General features: G+C 44.9%; 1 protein-coding gene across 1 annotated transcript in view; it reads right to left on the bottom strand.

The window, feature by feature from the left end:
- The window catches only part of NAV2 (neuron navigator 2), a 367,075-nt gene that overhangs the window by 101,394 nt on the left and 252,531 nt on the right, over positions 1-13,150 (bottom strand). The window contains 1 exon segment of the mRNA XM_039865579.1: positions 11,211-11,333. Within this exon segment, the coding sequence (XP_039721513.1) occupies positions 11,211-11,333 (123 nt within the window).

Here is a 13,150-nt window from a genome sequence, read left to right as displayed (position 1 = left end):
GAGAATGAAGGCCACGGAGGAGACAGAGCAGTCAGGAGGCCACTGCGGGAGCTCAAGGAGAGACGATGGCAGCCTGGACCCATGTGACGGCAGGTGGGACAGCAGAAGCAGAGAGATTTGAGAGATCGTATGAAGGGATTATGCCCAAGACTTGCCAATGGACTGGATGGAAATGGAGAGGAAGCCTAAATGTTCAGTAAGTCTTATTAATCATTCTTAGGATAATACTGATGGACTGACTGACTAAATAAGTAAGTAAGTAAATAAATAGCAAACATCTACCACTGTGTATGTCAGGCCCCATGCAAGCCGGGGAATGCTGAGGAGAGTAAGACATTGTTCTGGTTCCTCCCTCTTAGTTTAGCCAGGGAGACCACACCTAGGAGCAGATAATTGCAAAGGCGTGTTAAGTGCTATGAGAGAGCAAAGCACAGGTAACAAGGAGACCCTGGATGGATGAGAGGTCCCTATAGGACCCTGTCTGGAGTTAGGGGTGGAGGGGGTAGGGCAGGAGGTTTGCCAGGGAAACAGGACTGAAGCCAGTCCTGGAGCATGAGTTAGTGGTTACTCAGGGAAGGGAAACCAGGAGGTTATTCCTGATTATTCCAAGAGAGGGGTAGATCCGTGGACTAATCATCACTGGGTCACCCTCCCTTTTAAAAGACAGGCAGCACGGTTATCCTGGAAAGAAATTGGCTTTGGAGTCAGACAGACCTGGGTTGAAACTAGAGCTCTGCACTCACTGTCTGTGAGTCCCCAGCAAGTCACTTACTCACTGATCAGGGATTCTTGTCTTTCTGGGTTCTCTGGGAGGTTAAAGTGAATATGCAAAGCATCTAGGAGAATATGTGGAACACAGGAGGTGCTAGATAAATGAGAGTTGTTGCTGATAACGAGACTCAGAGAAGAGCCTAGGACCCTAGACTGTAAACTACCAGGAGTCCTAGGGAGGTGTGCAGGGTCCACATCTCTGCTGTACCCAGAGCTCTCATGAATTGCTCCCACACTGACAACTGAAACATGGATCTCTTGTCCCCACAGGAACTGTATAGCACAAAGCAGAGGGTACCTGGAGATCTACCCACATAGTACTCAGGCTGCAAGGCCAGCTTCCGGCTGACTGGAGGGCACCCAAAGTGGCTCTTGCACTCGCCTCCTAGAGCTCACCTGGGCACCCTGTAAAAGGCGACTGGACAGACTCCTACCCCAACTCAAACGCCCCGTGGTTCTGCTGCACATCTCTTCCGATCACTGCATACTCATGAGTTTCCCACAATCCATGTCCAGACAGCCCAAAGCAGCAGCCAGGGAGGATGTTTTTTAAATCCATTTTGTCACTGGGGAAACTGCAGGGTTGTGAGTCCCTCTGTTCAAATCTCAGGGTAAACTACAGGGAGAGACGGTGATAGAAATCCTTGAGCCATGAAACCATCTCATTTCCCTCACTCCCCATTTAATCTCCTCCACACAATCTTGCAACATCCCTCAAAATGTCAGAGTCTCACTTCAGATCTCATTTCAGGCAATTTTACAGTGCTGAGCACCACAGATTAATGAAGGAGATAAATCAAAGTGCGCCGTGGACGAGGGGAAACAAAGGGGCTGTGGCTGGAGCAGACAAAGCCGGCCTCTTCTCCTGTAGCACTGAGACACAGAAAAGCCACAGGGGGCTACAGCAGAGGCCACTCCGGGGAGAAGACTGCTGAAGGTGGACCCGAAAGGCCACCAGGTGTGATCGATATGACAAAGGCAACTCTGAAGACTTTGCTGGAGGTTCTGGCACTGGAGTAGTTAAATGTTCTTAAGGGAAAAATATGACACCCGGAGCTTCAAGCATCCTTCATATTCTCCTAAGGAAGGGACAGAGGTCCCTCAGCAACAGCACCAGAACCTGGCCAGAGCCTGAGCTGCCCTCTGGGCTTTCCTTTCACTGAGCCTCCAATGGGAGAAAATGAAACCTGGAAAACGAATTGTCTTAAAGGTCAGCATGCTGTTCAGGTGCTGTCACCTCGCAAGTGCCTCCGTTGGTGCAAGGCACTAAGGAGATGCTCACCAACGACTCGTAGCTCCGAGTGAGGTTCAACTTCTGGTTTTTGTGTCCAGAGAGATGTGAGTTCAAATCCTAACTTCGCCCCTTTTAATACTGTGACTTTGGGGAAAGAACGTCGCCTTTCAGAGTTTGTTCCCTTATAGGCAAAACTGAAAGTGCTGTTCTGCCCTCCACTCTGCAAAGCCTGCCAACTGCATGAAAAAGCACAGTGAAGGGAAGTCCCTCCACCCGCTCAACACTGCCTGTTCCCAAGGCTGACCGCCTGCCTCTGAACAGCAGTGCTGATTTAGGGACCGATGCACACCCAAGTCTAATTAAATCCTGAGTCAAACACCCACCCAAATAAAGAGAATTCACTGCTTATCAGTCACTTGGAATTTTATATCAATGAAAATAAGACTACACTTCCATGAGCTTCAACTCATAATGTGGGGGAGGCTCCAAGACAAGAGTAAAATCCACCGCAATGTATGATAGCAGACTTCTTCCGAAGTATCAGAAGGTCCATGACTCCGCCACTCTCACCCACAGCTTTGTCTGCCCCGAACTCCCCCTTTGAAATATTTCATTCTGGTCCCTCGACCCTGGGCATTTGTGGTACCTGCCACCAGCAACAATAGATACTTTCCTTTCTCACTCTCTAAGTGCATCTGGGTGTAGGGAAGGCTTAGCTCTGAGGTCCAGTGAGGATGGGCGCCTCAAGGTTGTCTCCCCTCTGGAAGAGGTCTGCCACGTGCAGAAGAGGAGCCCCTCAGCCTGCTGGGTCGGCACACACCAGAGGCCTTGGGTGAAAACCTCACTCCTAACAGAACCATCACACCACGACACCTGTCACCATGACTACTAGAGATAAAAAATTCATGGGGTCCCTGCCCTGCATGGATGAGCGACACTCGACAGCCATTCTGTTAACTCTACTCTCAGGTGACAAACAAGAAGACTCGCAGGAGCTCGGGGACTTTAGGATCAGCCAGTCTGACCACACAGATGAAGAAACAGGGGAGTGGCGGGGGGCAAACTGCCCAGGATGTTCGACAGCGGCAGAGCCGGATCGAGGACACGGTCTCTTGGTTCTCAGTATATTTCTTCCCTTACTGCATGGGTTGCATTTCACAATCATCATCAAAGAGGTAATGTGTGCTCACTTCAGAATTACTTTAGAGTTCATGCTTTCCACACTCACACTGCAGTGACCTTGTTCCCTGGAGGACAGCAAGTGGGCACTGGGCCACTAATAATCTCCTTGGGCCTCAATTTCCTATTGGGAAGGGAGAAGGCTGCAACTGATGATTCTGAAGGTCTCTTTCACCCAGCCTTGCACTGTAAGCTTCTCTTTGAACTGGCTTGGGAGAGGCAGCCTTGGAAAAATACACTTACAGGCAAGGTAACCTTGAATAGAAACTCCGGGCTGGCATAGCTGTCCGGCATGATCAATTTAAAGGTTACACTGTAAACAGGGCTACTTCTACACAGGCCAGTGGAAGGGCCACCTTATACACGGAGCTTGTTTCAATAAGCTCTTACATTTCAGTAACAGAAATCGGGGCTAGGCTGCTCTTCGAAAGTGACAACGGATATTAAGGGAAACAAAAAGAAAATCCCAAACGGATGAGGAGATAAGCAGGCCTGTTTGGACACCTGGGTAATGTTTCTAAAGGATTGTTCAAGTCATCACCAACAGGAAAACAAATCTCCTGCATTTTATTATGATAAGTTCTTAATGTAGAGTGATAGTCTCCAGGGATACTCCTGGTCCTTCCGGCCCCATGGCATCCAGTTAAAGCCTCTACGGCACTTGGCACCACAATGGCTTTAATGGCTTATTTAGGCTTCTCTCCTTCTATTTGATTGTCAGCTTCTTGAGAGCAGAGATTATGTCCTACTATCTTTGGATCCCCAGGGCCTGTGAATAGTAGGTGCTCAGTAAATACCAGCATTTTTCTATAAGCTGTCACATATCAAACACAATGCTTTGTTGAAATACAACTACCGATGGCATTGGTTAAAATTCAGTCATCATGTTCCTCATCCATCTACTCACTCACTCCCATTTGGAGGAGCTACTAGAGGCCATCAGTCAGAGTGGGTGGCACAGCGCCTGACATCTGAGAGGTATATAGTAAATATGTGATAAATTGCATGACACATAGTTGGCTAAATAATGGGGGTGGTGGTATTACGCTAAGGCTGTCAATTGTATGTAATAAAACAATGTTAGTCACTAATGCAATTTATATATTTTCTGCTCTCACAGGCAGATGGTAGAATTGTACTTCTCTTCATCTTTGAATTTAAGCCATGTGACTTCCTTTGGCCAGTGACAAGTGAGTGGAAGTTACATGGACCATTTCTGGCAGAAGCTTTAAGAGACAGTATGTGGCTCGCCACACTCTCTTTGCCATGTGGACTGTCAATGCATTAAACAGTAGTCCCTCTGGCACCCTGGGTCATAGAGTGAAAATGATGTACAATATAGCTTCCCACTGACCTGCAATGGCCAGATAGGGTGGGTTTTAGCAGGGGGGGGGGTGCTGTTTGTTACACAGCACAACCTGTCCTATCCTGACTGATGTAAAGACTTGCCCAGGTACCTGGATTAAAACACGTTATTGTCTATTGCACAGCACAGGTGTAGTCAGATTCTGACTTGGGGTTGGGGGGTTGTGCTTTGCTGCTGGGGAATAAGCACACACACACAAAAAGTTTCCCATTAAGACTTTTCTCTTTGACCTCTCGTTATTGCTTTCATATTGCTAGATGTCTTCTTGTCTATACTTTGAACAACTATCAAGTCTATAAACAACCTTGAAACAATGACTGAAAAGGCACCACTTTTGAAAATGGACTTTAAGGGCGTGATCATGCGCCTTGCCCCCTGACAAAAACACACATTCAGCTGTGCTTCTACTAGAGCCTAACCTGGAACAGTTATGAAGTTGGGCAACATTAAGGAGTAGAAGATTCTCATGGGACCACTATACTGCCTTTTATTTTTTAAGTGAAAACACTGCATGCACAAGAAATGATACTCTACAGACTATTCTTTCTCTTCTCTTTACAACCCCCTGGGAGAATTCCTTTGAGGCTTAAGGTGCAGATGGTTTGCTTCCTGTCAGCACCACCCCTCTGTTCAGCACAGGTGGCCCCTGCCCACCCATTCCACAGGAAGCAGCTCTAAAAAAGGAAGCCAGTGGTTCCAGCAGAAAAGAGGCCCTTGGGAAAGGCCAATGCAGTAATTATTACCCTGTTATCACGGAAATAGAGATTTGCCTCTAAGGCTCCTTTTATGAGCTTTAACATGAAAAGTGACGTTTACTCTCACCTACTTTGTTTCTCTAGCCTACTTTGTTTCCCTTTGCTATACACCAGCAGGAGAAGAAAGGGGAAAGGGATGGGAAGCAAACAGAATGAAGATCACTGATGTCGGGTACTGTGCTAGAAGCATTTTCTTGTCCAAAGAAAATGATTACAACCCTTGAATGCAGGATTAAGAAAATGTTCAAGGGCATGAGTGGGCAGAACAGGCAGCTTTAAGGCAATCAGAAGGAGAGGGCAAAGAGAATGAGAGAGGAAGAGAGGGGAAGGGCTGGGAGTGAGAGAGAGGTGGGAAGGAAGGGAAAGAAAGGGAGATCAACTGACTGACACAAGCGAGGAAAAGTGAAGACAAAATAGTATGGGAGAAATCAGGAAGGGAGTGGGGAAAGCAAGGCAAAGTTCAATTTTCACTTGGGCAGGTAAGAAGCTAAATGCTGAATTACACTCACATATGCTGCCATGTAGCACCTTATGGTTAATGTATCTATATTCTCAATTTCTTCCCTTTTAAACATGTTATATTCTAATTTACATTTTCCCCTGGACTTTTATGCTTTCTTTTAATTGACAATTGTTCTTTTATTATACATAGTTACTCTAAGCTGTTATGGAAAGAAGAAGGCTTACTTATTTGTTAATTAATTAAATATAAAGAAAATAGAGTTGCAGGGCATATAGCCCAGATAGCCCTGAATGATTCGCAGGACTGAGAATAGAGTATTTTATCTTGCTAAAACTTTATAAAACACTTTCACTACCTTTACTTAATGTACTCACAATGGCCCTCAATTCCCAACGGCCAGGTATCATAGAACATCCACATGTTCTGGAGATTAGGCTGTGGAGAGGGGCATCGTTCCGCCTACCACAGGCTTGGAAGGCAGGCAAGGGGAGAAGTCATCCCCACCTGTGTTGCTTCTAGTCTGTGTATCCCAGCAGGGGCTCTGCCTAAGAAATAACTGGGTTGGGGACCTACCATCTGCTAAGGGCTCCCACCAGTCCCATCTGCTGGCTAGCGACATCTGGCCTGGATTTAACTTCTCTCTCTACTGTGAATGCAGTGCTTGATGCCAGAAGGCCACCTTGTTCCACAGAAATCACAAAGCCAAGCAGTGCCCTGGGCTCTTGGAGGTCTTGTGACAGTCCGGGCAAGGAAGGAGGGCTAGGTTTGGCAGGCTGGTCAAATACCAGGTTGCATAGTTACATCCTCACACCATGGGACTCCCATTTCGAGCTGAAACTGGGACTGCTCTGAGCACCAAGGCCAGGGCTCCAAATACAGACAGTAAAGAGTCTGTGTGGGGACTCTGAATCCTATTGAAAGAACAACCTCAATATCTAAAACATTCAGAGTTTGGAGGGCAAGAAAACCTTGTAAAAAGAAGGACTAACGATTTCTCCTTCCTGCTTGGTTTCTTGGCATGGTGTTGGAGGGCAATTTTCATTCTGTTCAAGTCTCAGACTGACGTTTTACCACATGGCATTAGTTTTTCTTTTTACTATTTTTATTACTACCTAAATTAATAAAAGCCATTCGAGTTCAGTAAGCGTGCTAATGGGTTAGAAGAAAGTTACTAAGTAATTCCAAAGTCCTCCCGATCTAATGTGCGAAATGAGCCTGACTTCTGTCCTCCTTGTGCTTTCAGTGACATTTCCATAACCCACAGATGCCTTTGGGCGGAGCATCTACCTGCCTGTGCTCACTGCATGCTAACGCTCGAGTGCAAGGACAGAAAGGGCCCTAAGCACAGCCTCGGAGGTACAAAGAAAGGGACTCGGGAGTGGAAACTTTCCCAGAGCCGAGCTTTAAGCTTTGAAGCACTCAAGTCGCTGGAGTTCAAGAACTTGGTGGGTACTTAGGGGAGAGCAGCGCACATAGGTACTGGCAAGAGTTCAACAAACCCTTTGACTGTCTGTGAGCCTAGTCTCTTGGCCTCCCTGTTTTATTTCTTCTTCTTCCCAGGCTACCCATTCAGAGACCTCCACACCAAAGTTGTCTTCACTTGTCTGTTATCTGGGACCTATGACTTGTAATAAACCACCTCCATTTGTCCCTTTTGATCCTCCCTTCTCTGCTGGCTGATTCTAGTTTGCTGGAAGTAGGCACTGATGACTATCAGGTAAAAACTGGAGCCCAGGGGTGCAACCCTGAAGAGTGACAGGAGATCAAGGGCAGACTTGACATTTTGGATTTACTAACGTCATCTATTATTTCTCCGAAGCCGGCTGGTGACATACGAGACTTACAAGCTGACATGGTCTCTATCTCCCAGGCTCTGAAGGTACACATTGCTATCAGTTACTTTTAATAACCCTGAAGATACCCTAGCCACATCCTGTTGCAAACAGCCGAGATCTGTCTGGTAGGTCAGCGTCCTTTAGGACTGTTCTCCAGAGTGGCACTACTGAGGTTAATGATTTTCCTACTCGTGCGGTGAGGTGATCTGCCCTTCATATGCTTGCCTTCTCTTGGCTGAGGTCTACTCAGCTTTCCTCTCTCAGTAATTTTCCTATTTCCTTTGTTGCTTGTGTGTGTATCCTTAAGGATGGGCTGTCTTTTTACAAAGAACTTCCTGGAAATGTTCCAGCTCTGCAACCTTTTTCAGGTTAAAAGGGAAGAATTCTGGAATAGTGCTGGGTTCTCTGCATTTTTTCACTTGTCTAATTTAAATTATTGAAAGACCTTATTTCCAAGAACTGGACTACCTAACCTGCAGCCAGCCATTTGCATGCTACCTTAAAACCAAACATCTGCACACCATCTGTGATAGTCTTCCTCAGTATTTCACATTAAATAGCTTACGTTATCCTTATCCTAAGCAATATTTATGAAATCATGGGTTTGATGTGACAGTTATAAGTTTTTTTAAACAGTAAACTAAAAATGTAACTGTTAAAAAGAAATATTTCTCTATCCACCATTTAAAATTATTTCCTGTGCTACGAATGCAAGTCTCCCACCTTCAGAGAACACTCAACTAGAATTTTTTGGAGAGATTTACGTGTAGAATTGTACAGAAACAAATCTAATACTATTTCAACTTAGTCGAGGATCAAACATTACTATTATGTTTATGATAACTTTGGAAATTAAAGAAATTTAACATATTCCAGACAATGAAAAATATCTCACTGCCTATAGGTAAAAACTTATATAAAACTGGAAATTTATAAGCATTATAAATCCTCTTTTTTAAAAAAAAGCCATCTGAATTCTTTCTTTAAAAGTTAGTCATGAACAGACACTTCTACCTAGAGGACAAATGGCCAACAAATGTATGAAAAGATTCTCAAGGTTGCTAGTGATTAGGGAAATAAATGCAAATCAAAACCACAATGAGATACCATCTCACACCTATTAGAATAGCTATAATCAACAGGACAAGTAATAACAAATGCTGGAGAGGATGCGGAGAAAAAGGAACCCTCATACACTGCTGGTGGGACTGCAAATTGGTACAGCTACTATGGAAAACAGTATAGAGGTTCCTCAAAAAACTAAGAATTGATCTACCAAATGATGCAGCAATCCCTCTACTGGGTATTTATCCCAAAGACTTGAAAACCCATATCCGAAAAGATATTTGGGCACCAATGTCATAGCAGCATTATTCACAGAGGCCAGGATATGGAAGCAACTGAAGTGTCCTACGATAGATGACTGAATAAAGAAGCTGTGGTACATATATACAATGGAATATTACTTAGCTATGAGAAGAAAGAAAATACTGCCATTTGAGACGACATGGATGGACCTTAAAATAATCATACTAAGTGAAATAAGCCAGACAGAAAAAGTTGAAAGTCACATGATATCACTTAAATGTGGGATATAAACCTAAAAGCAACAAATGAACAAGACCAACAAACAGAGACTCATGGACATGGACAGTAGACTAGTGGTTACCTGAGGGGAGGGGAAGAGGGAAGGTAAATGGGGTAAAAGTGGTCAAATAAGTGGCGACAGAAAGAAATCTAATTGTGGGAGATGAACACACAGTGTAAACACATATATGCCTTACTGTTAAAATGCACAGCTGAAACTTATTAAATTTCGTTAACCAATTCATCATAAAAAAAGTCGGTCAATTGCCCATTTAGCCTTAAATGATCACATCTGAGCAATCCAGTTTGAGGTGAAGCAGAAGACATTGTTGTTCATTTGGTCCCACCACATAGACCAAACTAGAACAACATAACAAATGCTATCCATCTTTCCAGCCCGCACCCAAATCTTCCACCTCCAAAAGCAGAAACAAGCTCAGCTGTGATCTGTAATAAAGCCATTAACCTTGCAGTGAAGCATTAAATTAAACTGCCTAGCACGGATTCTCCTTTTGCTTTAAGGGGAAATGTACCTTGTAAGGCTTGGATTTTATGCTAATAGATTTACTAACCAACTACATGTTTACGGGAGAATACACACAAGCAAAATAATTTGCCAAATTGTGAAATCTCCAGTGGGAGTGTTACAACAACTGATTTTCCCCTCAATAATATTTACTCTAAAGATTTTAGTTATAGAGAGCTGTAGCCTTAGAAAGGGCAGTTCTCAAGTGGTTCGCCTTTCTGTGAAGTTTTCAAACCAATACTTTAAAAAAAAATTAATTACAGGAACAAAGCTGACTTGAGCTGGCACTGTAGTGGAAACCCTTTTGTCATCCCTGGTATAAATTGCCATCCAGGACACTGGGGGTGGGGGTGGGGAGCTCTGGAAAGGACATATTGAAGTCAGTGGCAGAGCCTGGGACAGCTCCCAAGTTCCCGATGGCTAACTCAGTGCTCTCTACACCAGCCTCAGCTTTCCAGCCTTTCCTGAGAGAATGTGAAGATTTTTCTTCAGCAAATTCCATTTCTGGGGGTAACTACTGCCTCTTTAGTAGGCTGCCCTATCTCTCTAAAGTCAGAGAATAACAGAAACCATCTAGCTTCCTTGTAAAAAGTATGCCCTGCTAAGAGAATAGCAAAAAGCTGGACTTGTGCTACAGATAGATATGTGGCTTTCTAACACGTGAGGTTTAGCACCCAAAAAGTCCAGTGATTTCAAAGCACTCACATCTAAATTTCATGTTATGCCTCATCAACCTATATGTGGAAAGAGATCAAGTATGTCAGAAAAATGCTTCAACAGTCAGATCATTAAAGGGTACTGAAATCCGGAAATATAGCACCTCAGAGCTGGAAGGGATCTTGCTCATGGTCATAGAATTGGTTTATGTCAGAGTAAGGACTGGAAACTTAGATTCCAAATATTCTCCTTTCTTGACTGTAGTGTCTTCTGAAGCTCTTTTCATTTGTGATGGCAGCAGCAATGAAGAGTGCTCAAACCCTATAATCTCAACTCAGCATATGCTGTATAAACCTACAGCCTTAAGCCTTACCTCCTATTACCAGGCGACGGGAGACTTACAGTGCAGCCTGCTCAGCTAACAGGAGAGCTCCCGCCTGCACACAGACCTTCTGTGTGCCACCAGGGACTCTGTTTCAAGGTGCAATACCTAGAAAGCTGGCTAACAGAGGAAGTAAAGTAGATCCCCTGAGGCCTGCTGAACTGACAAAAATGCAGGAACAGCAGTCAAAACAACAACAAAAACTACTGGAGCCTGAACTCCCCATGTTCTTGCTCTCAGAAGCACCGCCCTACCCAGAAGCAGGGCTTAAGAACCTATCAGCAGCCCTCTCCTACCTGCTGTGCCGGCTACTAACCCCAGACACAGCTTCAAGGGCTCCCAATCTCTGCGTGGTTAAAGCAGCACCCATCCACTCTCTTTATCACCACACTCATTTCTTAGGCCATGCTGGAATGACCTCCACATTTGGCCAATCCCAAGTGGAGGAAGCTTACCTGTCGGCGTCTCCAAGGCCCAGAGAGGTATTTCTTTGCAGGGTCTCCCGCACCACAGCCATCCCATCAGGGAGCCGGTTCAAGCGCCGGGTATAGAGGCCAAGTCCGCCATCGGTCATGTATCTTTAAAAGGAGAAAAGGACAATGAAAATGTATGGTCAAAAGTAAGTTGTGGACCATCTTGTGGTTCTTATCCAGCATCCCTGCATGGCCATAATGTGTTCTAAAGCAGGGGTCCCCAAGCCCCTGGGCTGAGGACCGGTACTGGTCCGTGGCCTCTCAGGAACAGGGCCACACGTCAGGAGGTGAGTGGCGGGTGAGCAAGCGAAGCTTCATCTGTATTTTCAACCGCTCCCCAGCGCTAGGATCGCCATCTCAGCTCTACCTCAGATCAGGCATTAGATTTTCACAGGAGCACCGGTCCCTGGTGCCAAAAAGGTTGGTGCCGCTGTAAAGGAAAGGAACTTCCCGGAGGCTGTGTCACGGATCAGAGCCCAGGGCTAACTCTGCCACTGATTCAACTCAGAGGATCACCAGCTTGCTAGCAAAAACAGAACTCAGCTTAATTAACCCAAACTCACAGGAATCTATGAAGCAGAAGGGAACTAGTGAATAAAATTAACTGTCAGATGTATTTATGACATTCTTTCTAATGTCAGCAATTATACAAGCAGGTGTTTCACCTAACTAATGTGAATGGAATTGACAAGTCATTAGCAAATCATAGGGGGAAACAGTACAGAACGGGGCGGTGGCAGAAGTAGGCGAGCTTTTGAGAGAGGCAGAAAGAAAAGTAGAGGATAAAAGAGCCACCTTTGCTATCACTTCTCTGGGTCCTGGGGTTTTCCTCTAAACTATGGGACTGTTAGAGCCTTCCCACATCACAAGGCAAGCATGAGAATCATGAGAATCATGAGATAAGGCATAAGAAAGTGCTCCGCAATTTGTACTAGAGCATATACATGAATGACATTGTTAGGGTTATCATCACGTTGAAATATTACAACGGTAAATTTTACCTTTGATCTCGATGTCTTAGGCGAGTTGTCATGACACTCTAAATAACATTAATGCTAATTTACTCTTTTCCAGATCTCTTGGTGATGCTACAAAGCTATCTTCTGATGAAACTAGTGTTGTCCAGGGAAGGTGGTAAGGCCGGGGGCGAGTGGCGGGTGGTGATCCCTGGAACTGACTATCCACAAACCAGACCAGTTCCTGCGATCTCATTCATCAGAAAGAAGGAGGTAGTTCAGGTCCAAAGCAGCTTTACCTCGCCTACCTTGGCTCTTTCACACACCCCATAAAGGAGACTGCTGTATCAATACCCCCATCCTCAGAGAACAAGAAGCAAAGTAAAACTTGGGCAGAGCAAGAAATCAAAGTCAAATCCCTTTAACTCCTACATGGGCCCTGTGAGACAGACTCAAAAGGTGTCTGAAAATGTGTTTTACGTTTCAAGTCAAGCAACACGTAGTAGAAGGACCCATGAGTAGCTTATTCTCCTGAAACAGTCAGCTGAACTACCTCGTGGAATATTTCACAGCGTTTAAAATTTTAGCTTTAGAATACATGGTGTGGATCCTAAAGATTAGCGATCCTTGCATTTTTTCCATCTCTAGTTTGGGACGTTTTAGGGATATAATCTCAGGGGAAAAAAATGAAATTATAAGATGCTGTGGAAGTTGCACAGGACCAGTAAGTTCAAGTTAGGGACAGAGAAGAAAGTTCTCACAGAAGCCATCTTGAGTGAGAAGGAGCTTCTAGTATGAGTCAAAACGACCTTCCCGAGGAGCAGCTTCCAGGACACCACATCTGAGTCAAACCTCTCTGATGTCCCCTCCCCTCACCCCCTTTTATGACATTAATGACCACAATGCCAACATGGTGGAAACTGTTGGAGTCAGTCAAGCCAATGGTTGGTGGTGGGTGTACCAACA

The sequence above is a fragment of the Pteropus medius genome, unplaced genomic scaffold, assembly GCF_902729225.1.
Source record: "Pteropus medius unplaced genomic scaffold, Ma_sr-lr_union100, whole genome shotgun sequence".
NCBI classification, from domain to species: Eukaryota; Metazoa; Chordata; class Mammalia; order Chiroptera; family Pteropodidae; genus Pteropus; species Pteropus medius.
Note: the sequence above shows the minus strand (reverse complement) of the source record. Positions and strands in the feature narration are given on the sequence as shown.